Below are 26,277 nucleotides of genomic sequence, written 5' to 3' on the forward strand. Positions count from 1 at the left end.
TGAAAATTGTGATACCGCTTACATCTGTACAAATCATATCCAAGCACACAGACGTGTTTATATTTTACAGCCTTTGAAATGTAGCAGGTATAGTATATACAAATATTATGTGGTAGCATATGCTTTATACAGATGTTGCATGCAGTGCATGCTTCATACCAGTGTTGTGTGGCAGAGAGGGCTGCTTAACAGTGTTGTTGCTGGCAAAAAGTAAAGCTTGATCTTCATACCCCACTCATTGCAGAGTACAATAGGCTCTAAGATTCAATGCTACAACATTACAAAACAAACATGACTAGCTTACTGGTGCTACTGATCTAAGTCAGGTTAAAATGCATTTGATGTGACAATATTTCAGTCATTGTTCCACCACTAACATATCACTTTAAAGAAACAAAATATTGTCTGTGAGTAATCTTTCAGCAGTAGTACAAAACTGGTGTGGCTCGCTTTTTGGTAATGCTGATGCAATGTACAGTTTAAGGTGCACTTTTCGACGATGATAGTTTAATCTTTGTACTTAAGTTAAAACAGCACTTTAAAGGAACAAAAAATTGCTTATTGGTTCTACTGATCCAGCTTACAGGTTAGGATACACATGGCAGTGACTGACTGACTTACACTGTTGAACAGTGTAAACGTCGTCATTGTCATGGTACTGAACAGAAATTTCAGTTTCTGAATTTAATACATGTACATGTAGGTAAGAAAAGAAATTTGCTGTACTTTCAACTCCTTTTCAAAGTTAGCCAAACATTATAGTGGCCATGATTGGGTATTGCCTTATCTTGCAGTGCAAAACGTTTGCCATTTGTACAGGTAACATTACATCAAGTCAGTAAAATATTAGATGTTTTGAGATCACATCATTGAGTCCTTGAATGTGCATGTGCAGTATCAACAAGTCTCTACTTGTCTGGAAAAGTACCCATGTATTTTGTCTTTACGTGGGGAAGATGTCATTCTTGGAGATTGGGTCAGTGCACATGCACAGACGTTAGCAAGTCTAATCATGACATCATTTCCGATGCCTCTTAAATTTGGACCAAGACTAAATTCATCTGAGAGATTGCTGACTAAGTTTATGTACACATCTCGGCAGTCTCCTCCAAAAATGCATGCATGTGGTGAATAGAGAACAGGAGAGGTATCATGTAATTTCCACCTGGTAACAGCATAAGTCAGTCAGACAGTCAGTCAGTCATTGTCAAGCCTATCTTAACCTTTAAATTACATAACTGGGGCCAATTAGAAATCTTTACATAGCTCATCAAAACATATTTTGTTTGTATAAAGTGTGCTACAAAGATTGACCCATTGCCAATGCCAGGTGCAGCTTACAGCAGTAATGCCACACAACGTAAGTATGAAGTCCTCTCTGCTATGCAACATTGGTACGAAGCATCCTGTGCTACGTGACATCAGTACGGGGCATCCTCTGCTACGTGACATTAGTACGGGGCATCCTCTGCTACGTGACATTAGTACGGAGCATCCTCTGCTACGTGACATTAGTACGGAGCATCCTCTGCTACATGATGTCAATACGGAGCATCCTTTGCTACATGACATCAATACGGAGCATCCTCTGCTACATGACATCAGTATGGAGCATCCTCTGCTACATGACATCAGTACGGAGCATCCTCTGCTATGCGACATCAGTACGGAGCACCCTTTGCTATGCGACATCGCTGCGAAACATCCTTCGCTACGCGACATCGCTGTGAAACATCCTTCAGTACGCGACATCGCTGTGAAACATCCTTCAGTACGCGACATCGCTGTGAAACATCCTTCAGTACGCGACATCGCTGAGAAACATCCTTCACTACGCGACATCAGTATATAGCATCCTAAGCTATGCAACATTGGTACAAATCATCCCTTGCTACACAACTTCGGTATGAAGCATCCTCCGCTACATGACGGTGGTACAAAGCATCCCCCACTACGTGATATCGGTACCAAATATCCTTCGCTGTCCGACATCGGTACCAAGTATCCTCTGTATACGACATCACTATGAGGCAACCTCCGCTATGCGACATCGGTACCAAGCATCCTCTGCTACAGCACATTCGTACCAAGCATCCTCAGATATGCTACATCGATACAAAGCATGCTGTGCCATCCAGTGTCTGTACGAAGCATCCTCTGTCAACCAACATCGGTACAAAGCCCCATCTGCCACACAATGTCAGTTCTGAGCCCCAATTGTCACACAATATTGGTTTTGAGCCCCATTTGCCACACAGTGTTGGTTCTGAGCCCCATCTGCCACATAATGTCTGTTCTGAGCCCCACCAGCCACACAAAGTCAGTTCTGAGCCCCACCTGCCACACATCTTCAGTCCAGAGCCCCATCTGCCACACAACGTTGCCACAGAGCTGCTTCTGGTGCACAGCATCGGGACGGGGACACCTCTGGCACACAGTGTCAGCATGGGACCCCTTGGTGTCACATAGCATAAGGCACGGGGTCCCCAGCGGCACCCAGCTCTGTCCTCTGACATCTGTACGAAACACTCTCTGCCCTCTGACATTGGTACGAAACACTCTCTGCCCTCTGACATTGGTACGAAACACGCTTTGCCCTCTGATATCGGTACGAAACACACTCTGCCCTCTGACATCTGTACAAAACACGCTCTACTCTCGGACGTCAGTACAAAATGCACTCTGCCACCTGACAACAGTCTGAAGTCCCCTCTGCCAAGCTACACCAGTACAAAACACCAGTTGCCACTGATGCTGTTGTGTTTGCCAGTCCCAGCATGTATACTATCAGTGGATAATGAGCATATACGGAGAAGGGCTGTGGGTGTAGTCACAGGTTTTGTCTTCGCATACCGACTGCATTCCTCCTCAAATGTCTGGATAAAAAATGATCTTCAAGATAAATTCAATGTGATATACAATATTGGTGAAGATGATTCATATTCTGAATGTATTTTAATTAAAGAAATTCGTACAAAATTTGAGTGACTGCAAATATTATTCCTGAAAAAAATACCTCTGGCAACTGATTGTGTATGCTTAAATTGCAAGTGATTAATGCATGAAACAATTTTTTAAAAATTGTATCTTATATGCTTTCTGTTCACATCAGCTTGGCATTTACCAAAAGAGAATCATCGATCACCAATATGGGGGGGGAGGGGGGGGGGGTTGAGAGAGAGACTGCTCCAATAAATTTAAATAAAAATCTAATGATTTATTTATTTTGACATAAACTTATATTGTAGTGCCAGTTATTAACCTTTTAAAACCAACCAAAAAGCTGTATTTCATGTCAGCGGTACAAAAAATTCATGTTTATGTAAATAATATTGCATAAATTTTGAGAACATTTCATTTTCAGAAATATATGTTTTATTCTCCTCTCCTTGAAATAATATATGTTATTAGTCTCTAAAAAATGTTAGCGACCCTATTTGTGGTTCATAACCAAGTAGGCTGAATAAGGATGTGTGCTACATGCTGTATGGGGCAGTGTTGGAAAAGCTTGCTCTATAAAAAGTGTCGTCAAACTGGAAATAATTATGTTTAGCACATACAGGGCTATTACAAATGATTGAAGCGATTTCATAAATTCACTGTAGCTCCATTCATTGACATATGGTCACGACACACTACAGATACGTAGAAAAACTCATAAAGTTTTGTTCGGCTGAAGCCGCACTTCAGGTTTCTGCCGCCAGAGCGCTCGAGAGCACAGTGAGACAAAATGGCGACAGGAGCCGAGAAAGCGTATGTCGTGCTTGAAATGCACTCACATCAGTCAGTCATAACAGTGCAACGACACTTCAGGACGAAGTTCAACAAAGATCCACCAGCTGCTAACTCCATTCGGCGATGGTATGCGCAGTTTAAAGCTTCTGGATGCCTCTGTAAGGGGAAATCAACGGGTCGGCCTGCAGTGAGCGAAGAAATGGTTGAACGCGTGTGGGCAAGTTTCACGCGTAGCCTGCGGAAGTCGACGAATAAAGCAAGCAGGGAGCTAAACGTACCACAGCCGACGGTTTGGAAAATCTTACGGAAAAGGCTAAAGCAGAAGCCTTACCATTTAAAATTGCTACAAGCCCTGACACCCGATGACAAAGTCAAACGCTTTGAATTTTCGGCGCGGTTGCAGCAGCTCATGGAAGAGGATGCGTTCAGTGTGAAACTTGTTTTCAGTGATGAAGCAACATTTTTTCTTAATGGTGAAGTGAACAGACACAATGTGCGAATCTGGGCGGTAGAGAATCCTCACGCATTCGTGCAGTAAATTCGCAACTCACCAAAAGTTAACGTGTTTTGTGCAATCTCGCGGTTTAAAGTTTACGGCCCCTTTTTCTTCTGCGAAAAAAACGTTACAGGACACGTGTATCTGGACATGCTGGAAAATTGGCTCATGCCATAACTGGAGACCGACAGCGCCGACTTCATCTTTCAACAGGATGGTGCTCCACCGCACTTCCATCATGATGTTCGGCATTTCTTAAACAGGAGATTGGAAAACCGATGGATCGGTCGTGGTGGAGATCATGATCAGCAATTCATGTCATGGCCTCCACGCCCTCCCGACTTAACCCCAGGCGATTTCTTTCTGTGGGGTTATGTGAAAGATTCAGTGTTTAAACCTCCTCTACCAAGAAACGTGCCAGAACTGCGGGCTCGCATCAACGATGCTTTCGAACTCATTGATGGGGACATGCTGCGCCGAGTGTGGGAGGAACTTGATTATCGGCTTGATGTCTGCCGAATCACTAAAGGGGCACATATCGAACATTTGTGAATGCCTAAAAAAACTTTTTGAGTTTTTGTATGTGTGTGCAAAGTATTGTGAAAATATCTCAAATAATAAAGTTATTGTAGAGCTGTAAAATCACTTCAATCATTTGTAATAACCCTGTATTTAAGCAGCAATGATTGTCATGTAATTGTACAAGGTTAGATGTATGCAAGAGATTTGTTAATATCATCAGTAGGAATGTTTATGAGTGAGTGAAGCATGTCAAATGATACTACACTAGTGTGCAAAACTTATGGAAAAAATTAGTTTTTGCATGATGTATCGCTTCCAATTAAAATTGCTCTATGAAACTTGGGCCATACATAGAAAGAATTGTTGCAGTAGAGTACAGAAGGTAACTGAAAAAAATAGGCAAGGAAGCTAACAGAAATGACACTTTCATTCAAAAATAGTAATTACACTGAAGTGACTGTGATTTACAATGAGCCACTGACTTACTTACGTACTCCTTGGCACTACAGCCCATGTAGGGATTTGGCCTCTCTGATGATCACAGCCCAATCCTGACGATTTTCTGCTCGTTTTCTCCATTACCTGACTCCAATCTTTCTCAAATCATTTTCCACTATGGGCCTCTGGACATTACGAAAGGTGGAATATGGCTGTTAAGAAGATGTGTGGTCACCACAAGTGGCAAATATACTGTGCGATATGCTCCCAGGCTGGCCACAAGGTTGGTAAGCAGTTCTTGTGGTAGGATTTTTCCATGCCTCCACCAGCATGATTTACAACTGCTGGATGGTCATTGGTGCACGTGGTTGTACTCCAGTGTGTCTCCCCATTGCACCCCACACATGCTTGATGTGATCTAAGTCAAGCAAAAGGGCAGGCCAGTCAATTGGCTGGATATCCTCTTGTTCTTAGAGCTTGTCCACTTGTGCTGTTCGATGTGATTGTGCACTACCCTCTGTAAAAGTGATGACGAGGTCGAACATCTCCCAAATAAGATGCATATAGGGTATGAGTAGAGTGGCACAGTAATGTTGGTAAGTGAGTGGCACCGTGTTCAAAAATTTGGAGGTCAGTTGCCCATGCAACATTATGCCTCTCCACACCATAACACCTGCATCACCAAAATGACCTGCATCACCAAAATGATTACGATCAACCAAGGTGGATGAACCCTCTGTGATGAGAAGTGGGAACATTGTTGACTTCACTTTTATAGGTGACAATATGTGACTGCATCAAACAGCTGAGGTAGAGGAGCTCTTGCAATGAGAGGATATTTGGCGAATGGACTGGGCTGCCCATTCCCTGACTTAAAAGCCACCGAGCTTGTGTGGGATACGTTGGCAAGATGTACCGCAGCATGTCCACATGTACCAATGACAATCCAACAGTTGCCAACCGTGCTGATGTAGGAATGGGACACTCACTACGAGGACTCCTCACCAATCTTGAGGCTAGCATGGGAGCACATCGCAGAGCATGCATTGCTGTCTGTGGGGATCACACACCCAATTAAGGACTGTGTTCTGTTGTTTGTAATGTTAGGGGATCATCATAAATTGTGGTGACTGCAACGTAATTAGTATTTTGAATAAAAGTATCATTTCTGTTCATCTCAATGTGTACTTCTTTGTTACTTTCTGTGCTATATTGTAGCATTTCTTCCTATGTATGGTCCAAGTTTCATCGAGCTGTTACTTGGCAGTGACACGTCATACAAAAGCTAAGTTTGGCCTTAAGTGTAATTTAGAACTGGTGCAACCAGCATATCTTCAATTTTATCTATATGGGCTATGGCATTTCTGATAAAAACTTGTGTTTAAATTTTCTATTCTGTCTGATTTGTTTACAGAGAGATTTACTGTTTATTCCTTATAAGTTTAAAAACCAGTTATGCTGTGCTTATATAAGTACTGCTGAATATTTTGCACACATTGTTTTTGTTTTTAGGTCATTTGGAAGGTTCTTGGATGGAGGATTAATTGCCAATAATCCTACTCTGGATGCCATGACTGAAATACATGAATACAATTTGGCACTAAGAGCAGTCGGGCGTGAAGAAGAAGTGAAAACACTCTCAGTTGTTGTATCTGTGGGCACAGGTGTTGTCCCAGTTACACAGGTAACTTTCAAACCATGAATTTTAGACAAAATTTCTGAGCAATTTTTTGCACAATTTTATCAGTTGCACAGTATAGCATGCTTTGCCTGTATTCATAAAATATCATGATTAATAAGTTAAGTATGTCAATACACTCATGGCAGACACGTAATATGGTAGTGGAGAAATGCAGGGATGAAATTGGACAGAGATTAAGACAGTAATAGTAGTTGAAGAAGTAGGAGAAGAATGAAGAAGAAGAAGAAGAAGAAGAAGAAGAAGAAGAAGAGGAGGAGGTTGAAGTGTAAGTAGAGAAGACTAGACTAAAACCAGACTGGAGAAAATAGTGAATATTGTTTATTGAAACCAAAAGATACTTTGTTGACACTAACCTACATAGGGAGAAATGGTTGTTGTTGTTGTTGTGGTGGTGGTGGTGGTGGTGGTGGTGGTGGTGGTGGTGGTCTTCAGTCCTGAGAGTGGTTTGATGCAATTCTCCGTGCTACTCTATCCTGTGCAAGCTTCTTCATCTCCCAGTACCTACTGCAGCCTACATCCTTCTGAATCTGCTTCGTGTATTCATCTCTTGGTCTCCCTCTACGATTTTTACCCTCCACGCTGCCCTCCAATACTAAATTGGTGATCCCTCCATGTCTCAGAACATGTCCTACCAACCGATCCATTCTTCTAGTCAAGTTGTGCCACAAGCTCCTCTTCTCCCCAATTCTATTCAATACCGACTCATTAGTCATGTGATCTACCCATCTAATCTTCAGCATTCTTCTGTAGCACCACATTTCGAAAACTTCTATCCTCTTCTTGTCTAAGCTATTTATCATCCACGTTTCACTCCCACACATGGCTACACTCCATACAAACACTTTCAGAAACGACTTCCTGACATTTAAATCTATACTCTATGTTAACAAATTTTTCTTCTTCAGAAACGCTTTCCTTGCCATAGCCAGTCTACATTTTATATCCTCTCTACTTCGACCATCATCAGTTATTTTGCTCCCCAAATAGCAAAACTCCTTTACTACTTTAAGTGTCTCATTTCCTAATCTAATTCCCCCAGCATCACCCGACTTAATTCTACTACATTCCATTATCCTCGTTTTGCTTTTGTTGATGTTCATCTTATATCCTCCTCTCAAGACACTGTCCATTCCGTTCAACTGCTCTTCCAAGTCCTTTGCTGTCTCTGACAGAATTACAATGTCATCGGCGAACCTCAAAGTTTTTATTTCTTCTCCATTGATTTTAATACCTACTCCAAACTTTTCTTTTGTTTCTGTTATTGCTTGCTCAATATACAGATTGAATAACATCGGGGATAGGCTACAACCCTGTCTCACTCCCTTCCCAACCACTGCTTCCCTTTCGTGTCCCTCGACTCTTATAACTGCCATCTGCTTTCTTTACAAATTGTAAATAGCCTTTCGCTCCTTGTATTTTATCCCTGCCACCTTCAGAATTTGAAAGAGAGTATTCCAGTCAACATAGTCAAAAGCTTTCTCTAAGTCTACAAATGCTAGAAATGTAGGTTTGCCTTTCCTTAATCTTTCTTCTAAGATAAGTCGTAGGGTCAGTATTGCCTCACGTGTTCCAACATTTCTACGGAATCCAAACTGATCTTCCACGAGGTCGGCTTCTATCAGTTTTTCCATTCGTCTGTAAAGAATTCGCGTTAGTATTTTGCAGTAGTGACTTATTAAACTGATAGTTTGGTAATTTTCACATCTGTCAACACCTGCTTTCTTTGGGATTGGGATTATTATATTCTTCTTGAAGTCTGAGGGTGTTTTTCCTGTGTCATACATCTTGCTCACCAGATGGTAGAGTTTTGTCAGGACTGGCTCTCCCAAGGCTGTCAGTAGTTCTAATGGAATGTTGTCTATTCCCGGGGCCTTGTTTCGACTCAGGTCTTTCAGGGCTCTGTCAAATTCTTCGCACAATATGATATCTCCCATTTCATCTTCATCTACATCCTCTTCCATTTCCATAATATTGTCCTCAAGTACATCACCCTTGTATAGGCCCTCTATATACTCCTTCCACATTTCTGCTTTCCCTTCTTTGGTTAGAACTGGGTTTCCATCTGAGCTCTTGATATTCATACAAGTGGTTCTCTTATCTCCAAAGGTCTCTTTAATTTTCCTGTAGGCAGTATGTGTCTTACCCCTAGTGAGATAAGCCTCTACATCCTTACATTTGTCCTCTAGCCATCCCCGCTTAGCCATTTTGCACTTCCTGTCGATCTCATTTTTGAGACGTTTGTATTCCTTTTTTTAAATTATTATAATCGTTTTGCCTGTCCATTCCATTCAACTGCTCTTCCAAGTCCTTTGCTGTCTCTGACAGAATTACAATGTCATCGGCGAACCTCAATGTTTTTATTTCTTATCCATGGATTTTAATACCTATTCCGAACTTTTCTTTTGTTTCCTTTATTGCTTGCTCAATATACACATTGAATAACATCGGGGATAGCTTTTTGATTATAATAATAAAAATCAGTCATTCTTTCGTGACTTAAATTCTGTTGTTGACTTATAAACAAATATAAATTCTCTACTAATTATAAACACTTGGAAGAAGAACTGCTAGGATTCTTAAAGTATTTATTTAGCTCTATTCAAAAAATGCTAGAAAAGCCAGCTCTTAATTAATTCCAAAATAATTACCAGATTTGTCAAAAGTATTGTTTGTATAACTATATCTATTAATTTCATTATTTAAACAAATAATTCGGCCTAACCCTTGCAATAGTAACTGTTTAAAAGGAGGAATTTTTCTACATATTCAGTTAATTGAATGAGTTATGTTTTAATTGTAATTTATGTAACTTAAGCATCGAACAATGTGTAGTTTCAGTACCTATTATTGTGAGGATATATAAATGCCCAATTTTTGTTCCTGAGACAGTTCACAGCCGATTTTCAGACAGGAAGCCTGTATCAATTTAGAATAGCAACAGTGCGTCAACTAAACAGTGGAATTAGTGTAACACTAATAGGCCATGTGTTAAAGCCATGGCAGTGTCTGTAGTATTCTGAAAAAACTGTGAACTGTGTGGTTAGGTTTTTACTGCTCATAGATGTTCAACAGTAAACAATTGTAGCAGTACGCTGATGTTTGCGTGCAAGCTATTAATGAGGCTTGTCTAAATTTACCAATAGTGAACTGGCCAAATATATGTAATATTGGAGGGTTGTGACCTGTGAGAGTAAAGAACTGTGAAACACAACTGTGCAGCTGTCTGTTTCATCATTTATAGTAGTCAGTGTTGAACTTCCACACCCCAGTTTTCCACCAGTATAAAAATGCAGTACGTCGACACCAAGGACTATCAACTAAGAACAATAAAGCAGACAAACATCACAATGTCTGTACATATTGTGCAGGCTGACCATATCCTACTTGCCTGATGTAGTTGCTTTTGTTAAATTTTTGCCCATTTCTTTTATATCTGCTCTTGAATTTACGGCTTTCCCTATTGCCGTTACGCTTACCTTTACCATTACCATAGGTCTGTGTGGGGTAAAGCTGCCATCCGTCTTGCACTATGAGTCCATTGTTCATTTGTTGCTCGGTAAATATCTGTGGCATATCTGTGTATTGACAGGCTTAGGTTGTACTGGCCTCTCTTCATGTATCAAATGTGTTGAATTCAGCACAGATAGAAAGTATTTGGTATCGTGTTCTGGAATGGTAATGAGTTTTACCCTAATGTGGGCAGGAAGATGGCTCTTAAAATTTTCAGCACATCTACTTGAGATACCGGGTTTGTCCAATATCTGGTTTGGTCTAATATTTTTGAAAATAGCCCCTTAAGCTTCCATGTTTGCTACTGAATGGAGCCGGGTTGAATACTTCATGTCTGAGCCTCTCTTGTACGGCCTCAGACCAGTATTTCCCACAAAGGCTCTCTCAAACTGTTCATAGAAGTGGCTACATTCCACCATGACTGTAGTCCGAAGCAGAACGTCACCCTGCGTGTATCCAACAACACATCTAATTTTCTAGGCTTCGGTCCAGGTACCAGATAAAACATTTCGAAGTGCTCTGATAAAGACCACGGGGTTTGTTTTTTTTTTCGCTTCGGAGATAAATGCCGGAAATTGTCAATGCCTAAATAATCCTTCATCTGCAATTAATGTTGACAAACATGCCGCACTGTCAGTGAGAGGCGTGTTTGTGTTCGCTTGTGGCATAGTACATGGTAGTTGTGCTTGCTCAAGAGGTGCAGCTGCCGGCAAGTATTGCTGCATTCTGCAACCTTCACTACTTTCCTTTGACGGGCAACCCACGTATTGTGGACAACCAGTGAAAGTATTTAACTTCTCTAAAAGCATGGATTTGTTTTCTGTCAAATGTTGTTATGGAATGTCTGTAGGCTTTGCAATACTGCCTTGTAACCTTTCCTCTGCTTCCTTTAATTCTAAATCTATTTTAGCTAGATGTTGACTTTCTTTCTCCGTTAGAGCATCTTCTGCAGTATCTACGTAAATTTTGCCTCTGATACTACATTTTCAGCATCCCAGGTTCAGCTTTTTCAGTTATTTCCTTTACATCTCTATATGTTTTATCTCTCTGTTTTTTGGCAAATTTTTGTGCTTAACTGGTCTACTCTTAGACTTAACTTTTGTACTTTTGTAGGTAAGTTTATACAGGCAACTTGCAGCTCACTGACTGCATCCGTCACAATTTTTACTGACGCATCCACTTGGGATTGTGTCTCTTGAATTGGAGATATGCTTCACTGAGGTTTTGTAACTCACCTGCAAGTTGTTCCTCTTTATCATCTTCCGGCGATACCTTTTCCGTTAATGTATTTATATTGCGGGACATGTTGGTAATTGTTTCTTGTTTTAGTTGTTTACCTAGTTCTGTAAACTTCCCGGATAGTTCGTCAAATAATTCAGTATGTTTAGTTTTGCTCACCTCACTGAACTGTTGACTAATACTATTCTTGCAATTGTTAAATGCCTGATTTTGCTGTGTAAACTGTTGTCCTATATTTGCCTGATGTTTTGTGAACTGCTGTGTCATACCTTTAAGTTGTTGTTATTCTTTCCTGAAATTCCTGTTGTTTTGTAAACTGTTGTGTTATTTGTTGCATGAATTGTATCAATTTTTGTGTTTCACAAGTATTTACATGTTTTTATGAACTGTTTCCTGTTCATGACATCGTGAGCAAACAATCAAAGGAGTGGTGTTTTTTTTTTTTTTTTTTTTTTTTTTTTTTTTTTTTTTTTTTTTTTTTTTTTTTTTTTTTTTTTTCTTCAAAAACAGACATAATGTCTTATGGGATAACAGCAATCAGTGATTTTATAATGTTACTTAAAATCCGTCTTTATTGCAAATTTTTTATTATTCATATGACCGGTTTCGGTTAATTTAGAACCATCTTCAGATCTAATATTTCAGTTACAGGAGTAACCCGTCCAAATCCAGCAACTTTCACATGACGTAGCATGTGAAAGTTGCTGGATTTGGACGGGTTACTCCTTGTGTCATTGAGCATCATAAAAGTGACATCATGATTAGTTCTATTACCAGTGTCATCAATTTTTTGATAGTGGGACGCCATTGTCAGTCTTTTGGTTGCCATCAGCCAGTTCATGAGTTGGCGCATTATCTTCAACTGTTGCCAAGCTAGGATTTCTGACATTTTGGCATATTGCATTTTGTAATGAATTTTCAACAATAACCATTTCCTTTTACTACAGGAGTAACCCGTCCAAATCCAGCAACTTTCACATGACGTAGCATGTGAAAGTTGCTGGATTTGGACGGGTTACTCCTGTAACTGAAATATTAGATCTGAAGATGGTTCTAAATTAACCGAAACCGGTCATATGAATAATAAAAAATTTGCAATCAATACGGATTTTAAGTAACATTACAAAGGAGTTTTTGCTGTCACGCCCTTCAGTTTCACTATTTGAAAAAATGTTTCCCGGTGAAAATTGAAAAATTGTGTCATTGAGCATCATAAAAGTGACATCATGATTAGTTCTATTACCAGTGTCATCAATTTTTTGATAGTGGGACGCCATTGTCAGTCTTTTGGTTGCCATCAGCCAGTTCATGAGTTGGCGCATTATCTTCAACTGTTGCCAAGCTAGGATTTCTGACATTTTGGCATATTGCATTTTGTAATGAATTTTCAACAATAACCATTTCCTTTTACTCCATTGTGAATAGTTTTTAACAAAATTATATATATTTTCAAAAATGAAAATTGAAGTAGATTTAGCTGCGTAGTCACTAATGAACCTGATGATTATGTGACACAGTCTTATAAAATTTGAATGACTTATCTTGCACTTTAATGATGACTTTGTACAAATTTTCATGATTTCTGTAAAAATGCACTTCCCGTAAAGGATATTGATTGGAAGGAATAGAGATTATCTACTGCCAGAGAGATGGTGCCAAGTGCGGCCATATAAGCATACAGCTTAGCAGCTTCCTACCTTTACCACTGAAATCAGCATTCCCGTCGTGTCTGGTTTGTAGGCAGAATTTAATTTTAATTTGCTCCTTCAATGTTTTTCTTATTCCCAGTCGCACAGACATGTAACAAATACAACAAGAGTTTCAGTAGTTTCTTGTAACAATAAAATGAATCAATTATCTCACTTTTTTTTCCTCAACAACTGAAAAGTCTGTTCGTATTTCACTTGGCACCATCCTTGAAATGGTTGCCATTGAATAATGACACATGTGGGCAAGCAAATAATGGAAACTGATTAATAATTGCTACTTGAATAATTGAAAAAAATAATTGATTGGAAAAAATAGTTGAAAGAAATTGGAAGGTAATTTATAAGTCTGTACACGTATCCTGGGTGAACTTTAACTGGTACCAATATCAACAGACCTTCCTTCAATATCAGTACATTTAAGATCAATATTCATAATTTGAGCTACATACTGTATTTACTCGAATCTAAGCCGCACTCGAATCTAAGCCGCACCTGAAAAATGAGACTCGAAATCAAGGAAAAAATATTTTCCCGAATCTAAGCCGCACCTGAAATTTGAGACTCAAAATTCAAGGGGAGAGAAAAATTATAGGCCGCATCTCCAAATCGAAACAAAGTTGGTCCATTGTAATATGAGACACAATTTAGGTCGAATGAATGACGATACAGCTACAGTAGTTTGGTTCGAGTCGTAAATTAGCAGTTAAGCTTTACCAGGTAGCCATTGCTATGCGTCAGTATTTATACGGGTACCCTTCCTTTTCCACGTGCTTCGTCTGGTTTGAATTGATAGCCTATTTTTCTTTGATCTGATATGCGCAGTTTTCTTTGTTAAAGGTGTTTACGTCACTCTAAGCTGAAAATGCGTTACTGTACTGTGTCATGCATTGTTTGTTGCTTTCTGATAGTGCGTGTTTACGGCCTGTCGCCGCTCGCGGCATGGCTTGCTTTTGTGCGCGCTACCGCCGCTTTTTTTTTTTTTTTTTTTTTTTTTTTTTTTTTTTTTTTTTTTTTTAAAAAAGAATCGTCTCATTAGCGAAACAATGGCAAGAAACTGCTATTTGTTGTTACTTACACTGCTGCTTTCTTTGATAATGATCAACAAGAACCAAATAATAGACTGCGTATGATAGAAGATGTTCTGAACAAGAGTTTAGCAAAAATTTTTCTCCGTTTGAAAATCTTTGCAGGCGCCTCTTTAGTACATTACATTCTACACAGAAATTAGAGTCATCTTAGATTTAAAAATCTAGTCAATTGCCGTGCTTCATTTCTGACTGTATCACTATTAAGCATAAGAATAATACGAATATAAACATGACATGATATGTATATTCTTCCGCGTTTGCTGTTGTCTCACTCTAGTTTCGTAGTTTATTAGGCAGACCGGATTTAAATGAGATAGCAGCAAACATGAAACAATATATGGCAAAATGTTTATATGCGTATTATTCTTATGGTGACGAGAATACTGCATGTGATTCACAATTTATAAAAGTCCCTATTATAACTACCATCTCTTCTCACAAATAGGAAAAAATTCAGAACGTAGAGTTGGCCATATTGACAAACATCCCAAACAGTCTTGCAAGTCGGATTTTCGTAGTACATTGGGAATAGCTCGTCTTCCACCTTTTTTTTTTTTTTAATTTATTTACTGACGCAGAGGTTTTGGCGCCAGTATTTATCTTTGTGTCTACAAAGCATGCCTGTGTAGCGCTACATATATTCGACGGCAGAAGTAAGTTGTGGCGGCACCCACCAACTTTTTTCAGAATTTCCGCTGGCTTTGCACTCGATTCTAAGCCGCAGGTGGTTTTTTGGATTACAAAAACCGGAAAAAAAATACGGCTTAGATTCGAGTAAATACGGTACTGCTTCACATTAATTTCATTGTGCGTAGTCCTGATTATAACAATTCCAATGCAGATTTGCTCCTCTGCTGCTCCCGCAAATTCCTCGTCTGCTCCAAACCTCTTGATACAAGATCTCGGCGCGAGTGAAATGATGAACAGTCAGGTGTGGTCATCATGAATGTGTGGATAAACTTTGCTTTCCTAATAACTTTTTATAACACTTTTTAATGTACAGTTTAAATACACATTTTGAAACAATACTGGTGTGACGGATCTAATCAAACGTCGGCCCACTACCCCTTATAAAAACAAACTGGTGAAGATATAGGAATTAATAAATTTTTGTCTAAGTTGTATTGTATCATGCTACAGTCATTTAACAACACCTTCCTGTACATCACAGCATTATCAGCAAACAGCTGTAAATTACTGCTCACACTGTCTACCAGATCATTTACATTTATAGAGAATAATAGCAGTCCTATCACACTTTGCTGAAGCACTCGTGACAATACCCTTGTCTCTGATGAGCACTCGCTGTTGAGGACAACATTCTGGGTTCTGTTACTTAAGAAGTCTTTGAGCCACTCATATATTTGGGAACCTATTATGTGTGCTCATATCTTTGTCAAATCTGTTGTTCGGCAGTGTGTCAAACGCTTTTCAGAAATTCAGGAATATGGAATCCTTCATCCATAGTGTGCCAGATACCATGTGAGAAAAGGGCAAGCTGAGTTTCTCCTACTTATATCCTATGAATAGGTCATGAAGTTAAAATAAGAGAGATTAGAGCTCGTATGGAGACTTACCAACAATCATTCTTCCCATGAACCATTTGCGACTGGAACAGGGAAGAGGGAAGTGACAGTGGTACACAGAGTACCCTCCCTCTCACACAGTAAGGTTCCTTTTTTTAAAGCCCCATGAACCAAGGAAGTCAGAAACAATTCTGTTTTGAAAAGTCTGTCAGATTTTTGGATTTCACATTTGATAAGGAACATATTGTTACTGCATCCAAGACATACCATCAGGATTATAGGTGCCCAGTATGTGCTTCATGTAGCAGTCCTACCAAAATCTTTTTCAATTTTATTCACTCTGAAAGGAGAACACTTTCCATGGAATGCTCTGTGTTAAGGCTGGTGAGCTACTCTTGCTTCCGTGCAGTGTATCTGCAGTGTGTTTGAAGTATACAGCTTGTTGTCAGTTTCTTAGTGAAAGATTTCTTTTACCACACATTGCTCTCCAGGGAATGAATTTTGATAGGTTGTCTTTGAATGATAGTCATACAAACAATGCCATAGTACTGCAAGGTTTTGGTAAATGGCAGTTCTTTGGGAAAGTGAAACTGTTCACCATCCTTCTTATTGAGGGAGCTCAATATATTTTGAATTCGGAAGTGTATATGAGGAACTGTGCAGTGGAATGTATTTTTAGGACTTCTTTTTCATGCATTGATATTTTAAAACCATCAAAGCTGTCTTTGACCCCATGCCTAGTTTGCCACTAGCTGCTTCTTTCAAAGTGAACTGAAGAAGGTGGTGTTTGCGTGTATGTAGTGTGTGGGAAAGATTTGCAGTTACACATTTTATAATTGAAATTAGCTACTTTATTCTCATAACGTATCAAAAGACTACTTCATTAGTGAGACGACCAATCATTCATACAATCTGACACAACATAGTCCTCTAACTGATACACCCATGAGTTGGAGGATTATGTTCTGTCAAATTTTATTTAAGTGATTTAACCATATGATAGTATGCACTGATGGATTGAAATGATTCTATTACTTGACTGCTCAGCTATATAATCTGAATATAGTTTCAAGACTCTCACCAAAAAAAATCAATATGTATAATGCAAAACATTTTAATGATAGTGGAGCTTATGATGTCACTGAGCTGAAAATTTCTCATTAGTTCCCATGCTCTGAATAACCTTCAAGCTATGTAGTGTATCTGTTCACAGAGAAGCAAATATAGAGTGTGTGGAAGACTGAAGTGTCATTCTGCTGGATAATTTGTATATTCAGGGAAATGAGGTATCTGGTACGGCAAGTGAGTGTGTATGTCATGGACACAATGAAGTATCAGTAGGAGGAAGAATGGCTGAAATTGGGGGTACAGTATGTGAAACGAACAACCCAACCCTTACATAACTCCTTTCAGACACAAAAGTAAAATTAAGTGCTGTTATTGTGATTTCGGACTGTGTGCTGCCCTTTAATGTATGGGTGCCTTGTCAAGTGAGAGGACTCACCTGTGTGTGACAGCTTCATGTGCTTCACATTTTAGTGGAGGATTGTACCTAGTTTGCTTATGAGAAGACAGTCAGTTGTTTGATTTTGACCACTACTTTTTTTTTACATTCACTGTTCCTGCCCAGACTATTAGGAGAGAGCATATAACTTATCCCTGATACTAATTCTATCAAACTGACCACAAATATTTCTTATTTTCTGCTCTTCATACATTTTTGTACAGTTTTTAAGAATACCTTCTTTAACATTTTTATTTGTTGGCTGTTTTGTTACTTTTTTTTCCAAGCATTTGTCTTGTAATTTACATGCATTTTGTTCTACTCCAAACAGTAACCAAACTACTTTGCATCTTCTTCTTGTTTGTGATGGCCACAACAGTTATAGCATTCTACTGCATACTGTGACGGAAATTTTGTTGCTTATGGTTAAACTTTTCCTGTTTTTCTCCTTGTCTGAAAGTGAGCTAACAGTCATAGATTTGTGATCCATGACAATTCTGTGGCTTGGTTGCAACAGGTACTAGTAATCTGTATTGCTGAGACACTGCACAATGTTTACTTGCATTGAAAAAGACATTAGCACTACAAAATGACTCAAAGAGCTAACATATTTGAGAAATATCTAACTCATCCATCAGACATCTAATTAGCAAGTTGAAGTGAGCATTATGGTCTTTTTTTCTTCTCATAGTAATAAGGATCAGGCAGTCACTTCCTCCTCCTCCTCCACCCCACTCCCTTTTTCCTGAAAAAAAGTAATAATATGAAAGGATAATTTGACCAACCTTCTAAGTGTTTTGACTAATGTAATTCTTTGATGCCCCAGAAAATTTCTCTATTATTGTTTTTCAAAGAATGATACTGTTTGTGTAAAAAAAAGTGTGTGACGGTTAAATATCTAATAAAATTTTATGTAGTGAGCGTGGTGTTTCTCCAAATTAGTCTCATCTGAGAGATAATATTTTATTGTGACTAATAAAAATCATCTTCTGATAAGTATGCACTTATTTAAGGTAAATTTATATAGTCAGTTTTCTTTATATTTGCAGCTTAAGGAAGTAGATGTATTTCGTCCAGAGAGTCTTTGGGATGCTGCAAAGTTGGCCTGTGGTATTTCTGCTTTAGGAATGCTACTTGTTGATCAGGTGATGTATTTTTTAAATGTAGACTATCAATTTAATGACAAATATATGAACATTTTGTTTATTGTATCACTCTCGCGAAGAGATGATCAGAGTGCTTCTAGTCTGCAGATGTCATGCACTGGTAATGGTGGATGCTAATTATGGTGTATATGATAAAGGAACAAAATTGCCTCAAGATAATTTTCTGGGTATTAACATACTTTACCAATATTTTAAAGTATATTTTTCAATAAAAGTTCCAGCTCCATATTTATATTATACTGCAACCTCCAAAAATCAGTACAGTTGAAGACCAAGATCACACTTTTACTCAGAAAAGGTATCATCTTTCTTTCAACCATAATGGGAAATTGGGTGTGTTGAGGCACGTGGCTGTGACTATAACTGTACCAATGAACTTTCTTTACTTTACAAATGTTATTTGTCAAGATGTACATTTGAAGGATATCGCCATCAGGCTTACATGTTGTGCTGTCTTGGCAGTTTCATACTAACTTTTATCATTTAGGTTATATAATGAAAATATGATGTTTCCTAAACAAGAGAAATATACATCTATTTTTATCAGAATATATGGGGGGAGGGAGGACAGTTAAAATTATGTTCATGACCTTTTTCCTTCGACGACGATGATGGTGGTGGCTTTTGGAGACACATCAGTGTGCTTATCATTTCCCAAAATGAATATGAAATATGCCTTTAATGAACAGAATGAAATGTACCCTCATAAGTAGTATTACAATGACAAAGTGTCGTGGACACACATCAGCAACTTCTCGGGAAAGTCTGAGTGTTAACAGTTTGAAGTGCTTCTACAATCCAAATCTGCAGAGAGAATTGGCTTCATGATCTTAATAAGAAAAGGAAAAATAAGAAAACTATGTAGATTTAGGTGCAATGGTTCAAGTCCTCCCATTATTCATTTATTAAAGAACAGAATTACTGATGAAACTCTTAAATTATACCAGTTAATTCTGTGGCCAGTGATCACTGAAAATATGTTGAATGAACACCATACTTTGTGTATTTCATTACAAACTCCTTGTGTTTAGGGACAGAGTTTGGGTACACTCATTAAATTATACAATACTTAACCCTGTAGTTCTGACACAGTCTGCTGTGAACACTCCACACATTAGAAATTACTTATATTATTAGTTTAAATTTTCGTAATTGTCTGAAACTCTTGTTAGCTCTCTATCTAACAATTATGTAAAAAATTAAATTACAGGGTTATTACAAATGATTGAAGCGATTTCACAGCTCTACAATAACTTTATTATTTGAGATATTTTCACAATGCTTTGCACACACATACAAAAACTCAAAAAGTTTTTTAGGCATTCACAAATGTTCGATATGTGCCCCTTTAGTGATTTGGCAGACATCAACCCGATAATCAAGTTCCTCCCACACTCGGCGCAGCATGTCCCCATCAATGAGTTCGAAAGCATCGTTGATGCGAGCTCGCAGTTCTGGCACGTTTCTTGGTAGAGGAGGTTTAAACACTGAATCTTTCACATTACCCCACAGAAATAAATTGCACGGGGTCAAGTCGGGAGAGCGTGGAGGCCATGACATGAATTGCTGATCATGATCTCCACCACGACCGATCCATCGGTTTTCCAATCACCTGTTTAAGAAATGCTGAACATCATGATGGAAGTGCGGTGGAGCACCATCCTGTGGTACGTTTAGCTCCCTGCTTGCTTTATTCGTCGACTTCCGCGAGCTACGTGAAGTGTAGTTGTACTGTTATGACTGACTGATGAGAGTGCATTTCAAGCACGACATACGCTTTCTCGGCTCCTGTCGCCATTTTGTCTCACTGCGCTCTCGAGTGCTCTGGCGGCAGAAACTTGAAGTGCGGCTTCAGCCGAACAAAACTTTATGAGTTTTTCTACGTATCTGTAGTGTGTCGTGACCATATGTCAATGAATGGAGCTACAGTGAATTTATGAAATCGCTTCAATCATTTGTAATAGCCCTGTAGATACACTAAGTTTCTGTTACCATAGTTCTTCGAAAACATACAGTGGAGTGTTTAGAACACACTGAGACAGTTCTAGTGTAACAAAAATCAAAATAATACCCAGTGTCAGTTTTTTAAATTTTACAGCAGTTTCAATGTTGTCATTTTAATTGAGCCCATTGTTGTCTAATACTGCAATTTTAACTACTTTCCAAGTGAAATAAATATCTTGTTGTCACTTTGCTTTTCGTCACTGTATGATGCAAGCTCATTTTACAGTATTTGTGCTTATGAAGAAAACGAAAGAGAATACAGAGCTCACTCGAAGAAGTCAAAACAGAAGAATTGTATGATAAATTTGATTCAGAATCGTCTGATGAGTGCAAAATGGAAACATGAAACTGATACAGAGATGGATGCTGATGACAATGAAATAAGTTTTGAAAATAACAATTTCTACTTAGGAAAGACAAATGAACAAAGAACCCTCCATGAAGAAATGTAAGAACACAACCTCAAAATTCTATCATTTATATACCAAATGCAAGAGGTGCAGCCAGAATTGTGAAATCGATATTAGAGTGCTTCCTTTTGTGTTTTGATGAAGGTATGTTCAAAAGAATATGTGTTGTACTAATGTGTGCATAAGAAGTGTTGGGCAATTTTGTCTGGAAATGAAACACCAAAGAGAAACATGTGGCTGAAGTTAAAACTTTTGTTATTTTACTGATTTTGACTAGTTTTGTACTGTTCTGGACTTATAAAGCTAAAAGGTCTGTAGGACACTAGTGGTTTTGAAATTGAAATATTTCACCCTTGCACTGGTCCCTGTTCCAATGCATATGGTTTGATGATATTGAAACCAGGCAAGATGGAGAGAAAATAGATAAACTTCTGTGCATGCGCAGAAATTAAATGTTCAACTTTGCCTGCATTATGTCTGCTCTATATATCCCTTTTTTGGAGTATGAAAGTTTTGATGTATGCTAACAAAGTGCAATATTTAAAGCTGTGTTTTTATAGCTTGTGTTAACATATATCTTGAAAGATTTTGTCTGCCCTTTTGGTATCAAAATCAAAATGAATGTGGACTCTCAATGCAGTACTCAAACATCATTGTACATGTGAGGCACTGTAAAAGGGAGTAGAACTTGTAAATGATTTAAGAGCATGTGTAGTTAATAAAAGGAGGGTAGTAAAGCTGCCATCAACCCACAAGTTGTTTTGAACACCACAGTGGCTTACTAGGCATGGTCCTGTCAGATCTGGTGTGCTGTTGTCTTCCTCAGGCCTTTAAGCTCACATATCCAGCCAGCTGTTGGAGGATGTACGGTTTAAAGTTGACTCCAAATCATTGTGCAAATTGGCATTTTTCACATCACAAATATTGCCAGAGGTGAATGAAGTTATAAGTGACAGGTTAAAATCCTAGGAAGGACTAGGAGTCAAATCCAGAACCTTTGGAGTTGTAGTCTGGCACTTTAACACTGAGCCACCAAGAAACATCAAAAAGAAAGTAGAGTATAAAATTATTGCTGAGTTTGAATTGAATATGTTTCAGACAAAATTACGGGACATGCAGTATAATATCAATCGTCACAAGGTGATGGTTATGACTGGAAAATATATTTATGTTGGTACAGTCACAAATTTTATACAGTGTCCTGTTTCCCTATGCAGCTTGCCTGGATTTCCACACCTCAGTTTTGACAGGATGTTAACAGTACTCTCTGTCTTAAAATTAAATGTTTCCCACAATCTTATTTCTTTTCATTTCATTCTTAATTTGCTTACAGTACATGGAATAAAATTCACAGGCAAAAGCAGTATAGTAAAGGTCCCACAGTATACCTGTTTGGGAAATATATTCAGGAATGGCTCATAAACTGAGAAGGGTGCTTATGAAGATTCAAAATAATGTTCAGACATATTTGTTCCACACCTGGTGAAAGAGTTGTGTCATCTGGGCCATAACAGGGATGCAGAGGTACCTAGATTTTGTGTTTTGTTTTCTCTATAAGCAGACCCAAGTTACTTTCAGCCATACCCCCTGGATTCTTTCACAAAGTTAAGGTGAGTGTAGTCCAACAAACCAGTTCAGTTACAGCTATAATTTCTTAATGTTTGGGAAGATAGATTAGAATTATCACCATCTTATTGTTGTTGTCTTCAGCCCAAAGACTGGGGTGGTGCAGCTCTCTGTGCTGGTCTGTCCTGTGTAAGCCTCTTCAGGTGTGCATAACTAATGTAACCCTACATCCATCTGATCCTGATTACTGTAGTCTGGCCTTGGTCTCCCTCTCCAGTTTTTAGCCCCTCCCCTCACGTTTCCTGCCATTATTATTTCCTTTCATTATTATTCCTTTCATTATTATTCCTTGTGTGTCAGGGTGTGCCCTATCAAACAGTCTCTTCTTTTAGTCGAGTGCCATAATTTTTTTTTCTCTCCGATTCGATTCAGAACCTCTTCATTAGTTGTCCAACAACCCATGTACTCTTTATCATTCCCCTATAGTCCCACATTTCAAAAACTTCTATTCTCTTCTTGTCTGGACTGTTATCACCCACATTTCACTTCTGAACAAGGCTACACTCCATATAAGTGCCATTGCCATCAGAAAAGACTTCTGATCATACTGCTTGGGGGGGGGGGGGGGGGGGGGGGGAGTAACGGAGTAACACCTGAAAGGACTGTGCTCACTGGCAAAATGACACCCCACAAAAGGTTTAGGCAAATTGGTCACAAATTTATATTCTTACAGGTACCAATGGAAAATGCAAAAGTGTAAACTGTGGCAGCCGGTTGATGAACATGTGATGCTACAGCGCAATTTCACCATACAGATGGCAAGAATAGTAAATGGGACATGTGAACACCAGGGCATAAAGGCTTGCAAATTTAATTTCGTGTACGCAGTTGGACAGTAACTATGCCTCACAGACAGGTGCCTGAACAATATGTCAGGAAGGAAGCAGTGAACCTGCAAATGACAGAATGTGAGGATTGAGCAATCATCAGAGAGACACTCAGAGCCCTGGATTCATCATTATCATTGATCAGACATGCAACTGGTGCTTCAGTGAACTCAAAGGACAGAAGGGGCCAGAGCCCAAGGCACCCCTTGTGCCAGCCACTGTTGACCTCTGTACTCCAACAAGCTCATTTTCAATGGTGTTAGGCACATTCGACCTGGAATCTGATTGAATGGAGCAGAATTGTCTTCAGGAATCAGTCCCACTTTGAACTGAGCCCCAATGACCAGCAAAGACATGTCTGGGGTGCCATTTCTTTTCATAGCAGAACCTCTTTGGTTGTCATCCATGACACCCTTGCGACACAGTGATATGTCAACCATATCCTATGCCGCATTTTGTTGCCCTTCATTGGAATCCATCCTAGACTTACATTTCAGCTAGATACAAATTGCAGTCACATTTGGTGTTTGTGGAGAGTAAAGTAACCAGTGCCCACTACATTACACAGGCTGTTAGCCCTGTGCTGCTGCCATTTCTTAAATAGGAAGCTGATATGCTTTTCCAGCATGTGCGTCCAAATTTGGTTGCTATGAAGAATCGCTTCTCGGCTTTTGGCAAGATCAATGTGTAGATGATTATTATTTTTTTATTTTTTTAAAAAAAGGATACAGCTCTATGTCAACAGTTCAGAGCATGTACCACCACTTTATTACATACTATTATATACAGTCATATCGCCAACTATTTTAAATTTCATATCAACCCCTCTGCCACGCACAGACACACAAATATTATCATCATGAGAAAGTTTACAAGACCTACAGGTCCTAACACACAAAGGTTTAGCAATAAAGAAATTTGTCGATGTTTCTCCAACACCACGAACTTGAGACATAGTGAACATGAACGTCCGATAACCGATAACATCATGAGGAGGTATCTGCTCCAAAGACGTTGCTGTAGACTTAGTAGTAGTATCAATATGAATTATTGCAACAGTTAACCAACATTGACCGACTGGATTATCAGTAACAGAGAAAGTAAAATCAAAACGACCTCCTCAAAAAACAGTCTGTCTTTTCAACACATCAACCAAAACGGACGAACTGACGTTCATGTTATACTCAGTATTTACATCCAAAATAGACTTGTAAATTGTAGCCTCCATCGGAAGTAGTAGTATCAATACGAATTATTGCAACAGTTAACCAACATTGACAGACTGGATTATCGGTAACAGAGCTATTTATAGCCACTGAGTTGCCCAGAGGTGCCTCACACAGAGAGCATTCCAGAGTGCCCCTGAGAGTATGTGTTTTCCTCACAACATCCACATGGAGAGCCAAATGGAGCATTATTTCACCTCAAGAATATTTTACCCAAGAGAATTCCATCATCATTAAGCCACACAGTAGTAACACAGGTCCTTGGAAAATGTAATGGCTGTAATTTTTCCTTGCTTTAAGATGTATGCATTAACTATATAGCTAGTTGTTTTGCCTAATGTTACAAGGCACTGTCAGCCAGTAATCCAAACATGCTGACGATTTTCACAGTAAAAGTTACAAGATACAAACAGTCAATAATCCCAACGTGTTGACCATTTTCATGATTCCTTAAACTTTCTTTAATTTTTCATGTTTATTTTTTTACATATACCTAAATATGTTCAGTCTCCCTCTCTCTCTCTCTCTCTCTCTCTCTCTCTCTCTCTCTCTCTCTCTCTCTCTCTCCATTCTTCTATGGAGTAGAATAGAAAGAGTAGTCAATCAGATATGACTTTGTTTAGCATTTCAAGTGAATTTCGTTTTCCATTAAATACTTTGTATCACTGGGCAGACGGTCAAATACTTTTATAGCAGAAAACCTCACCACTTTCCATGCTACTCTAAGACGAGTGATGGTAAAAAGGTATTTACAAGAAATTAGCCTGGTCTCTTTACCCACATCTTCCAGTGTGCTTGACCAGTAGTATTGCTACCTGCATTGTTCAGGCATGCAAGCCAACTGACTGTACCATGTCCGTGGTTCATGCATATTTACGCATATTAGGAGGAAGCACCTACTTTTAAAAAAATGTTTTTATCAGATAGTGCAGACAAAGCATTTATGTGACTTAATACAGACCACAATAAGGTGTCTGTATACTGGAAAAGTCCATATCAATTTATATTAAACATCAGAGACATGGGGAATTTATATCCCTGAGTCCAGATATTCTATTAAGTTGTATGAGTGGCAAATAAGCTGTGCTATTACTTTACTTGCGAGTATCTGGGATTCATAATTTCCTGCTGACTTCTGCCAGTAATCTGCTCTATACTTTTGCACTAGATCTTTCATCTCTAGAGAGTGATGCATAGTTTTATGGAAATTGTTTGTGCTTCTTGAATGTTGTTGAAACTCAAACAGTTCAACCTAAGTTCACTAGTTCACTTCATGTTTAACAACAAATGCCATTGAGGAGAATATGTATTGGCATGCAATGAATGTTAGGTCCATAAAGAGGGTTCAACAAGCTGCTTGGTTATCATTTTTAGAAAATATCCTTTTTGCATTGCAGCAGAAGATTATTAGAATTAGATGAAAGTGTGCAAAGGATACTAGAAATCCCATCTCGAGATCAACACAGAAAGACACTTGAAGTGCAGGCAGGCATAACTAAACTTCTTGGTTAACTTATTCATGTGCTGGTGCCATGTCCATTTATGATCC

At 38.8% G+C, this 26,277-nt stretch overlaps 1 protein-coding gene across 4 annotated transcripts in view; it reads left to right on the forward strand.

Annotated features, from left to right (window-relative positions):
• The window catches only part of LOC126475471 (85/88 kDa calcium-independent phospholipase A2-like), a 182,481-nt gene that overhangs the window by 149,278 nt on the left and 6,926 nt on the right, over positions 1-26,277 (forward strand). The window contains exons 10-12 of one of the 4 annotated variants that reach the window (XR_007586734.1): positions 6,704-6,875; positions 18,519-18,614; positions 20,866-21,193. Coding sequence is in view for 1 of the 4 variants with exons in the window: in XM_050103358.1 (XP_049959315.1) it covers positions 6,704-6,875; positions 18,519-18,614 (268 nt within the window). In the remaining 3 variants the exon portion in view is untranslated. Of the gene's footprint in view, positions 1-6,703; positions 6,876-18,518; positions 18,615-20,865; positions 21,194-22,382; positions 22,574-26,277 lie in introns of all 4 variants that reach the window. The other 3 variants (XR_007586736.1, XR_007586735.1, XM_050103358.1) reach the window with 3 other exon arrangements.

The sequence above is a fragment of the Schistocerca serialis genome, chromosome 4 (assembly GCF_023864345.2).
Source record: "Schistocerca serialis cubense isolate TAMUIC-IGC-003099 chromosome 4, iqSchSeri2.2, whole genome shotgun sequence".
In the NCBI taxonomy this organism is placed as follows: Eukaryota; Metazoa; Arthropoda; class Insecta; order Orthoptera; family Acrididae; genus Schistocerca; species Schistocerca serialis.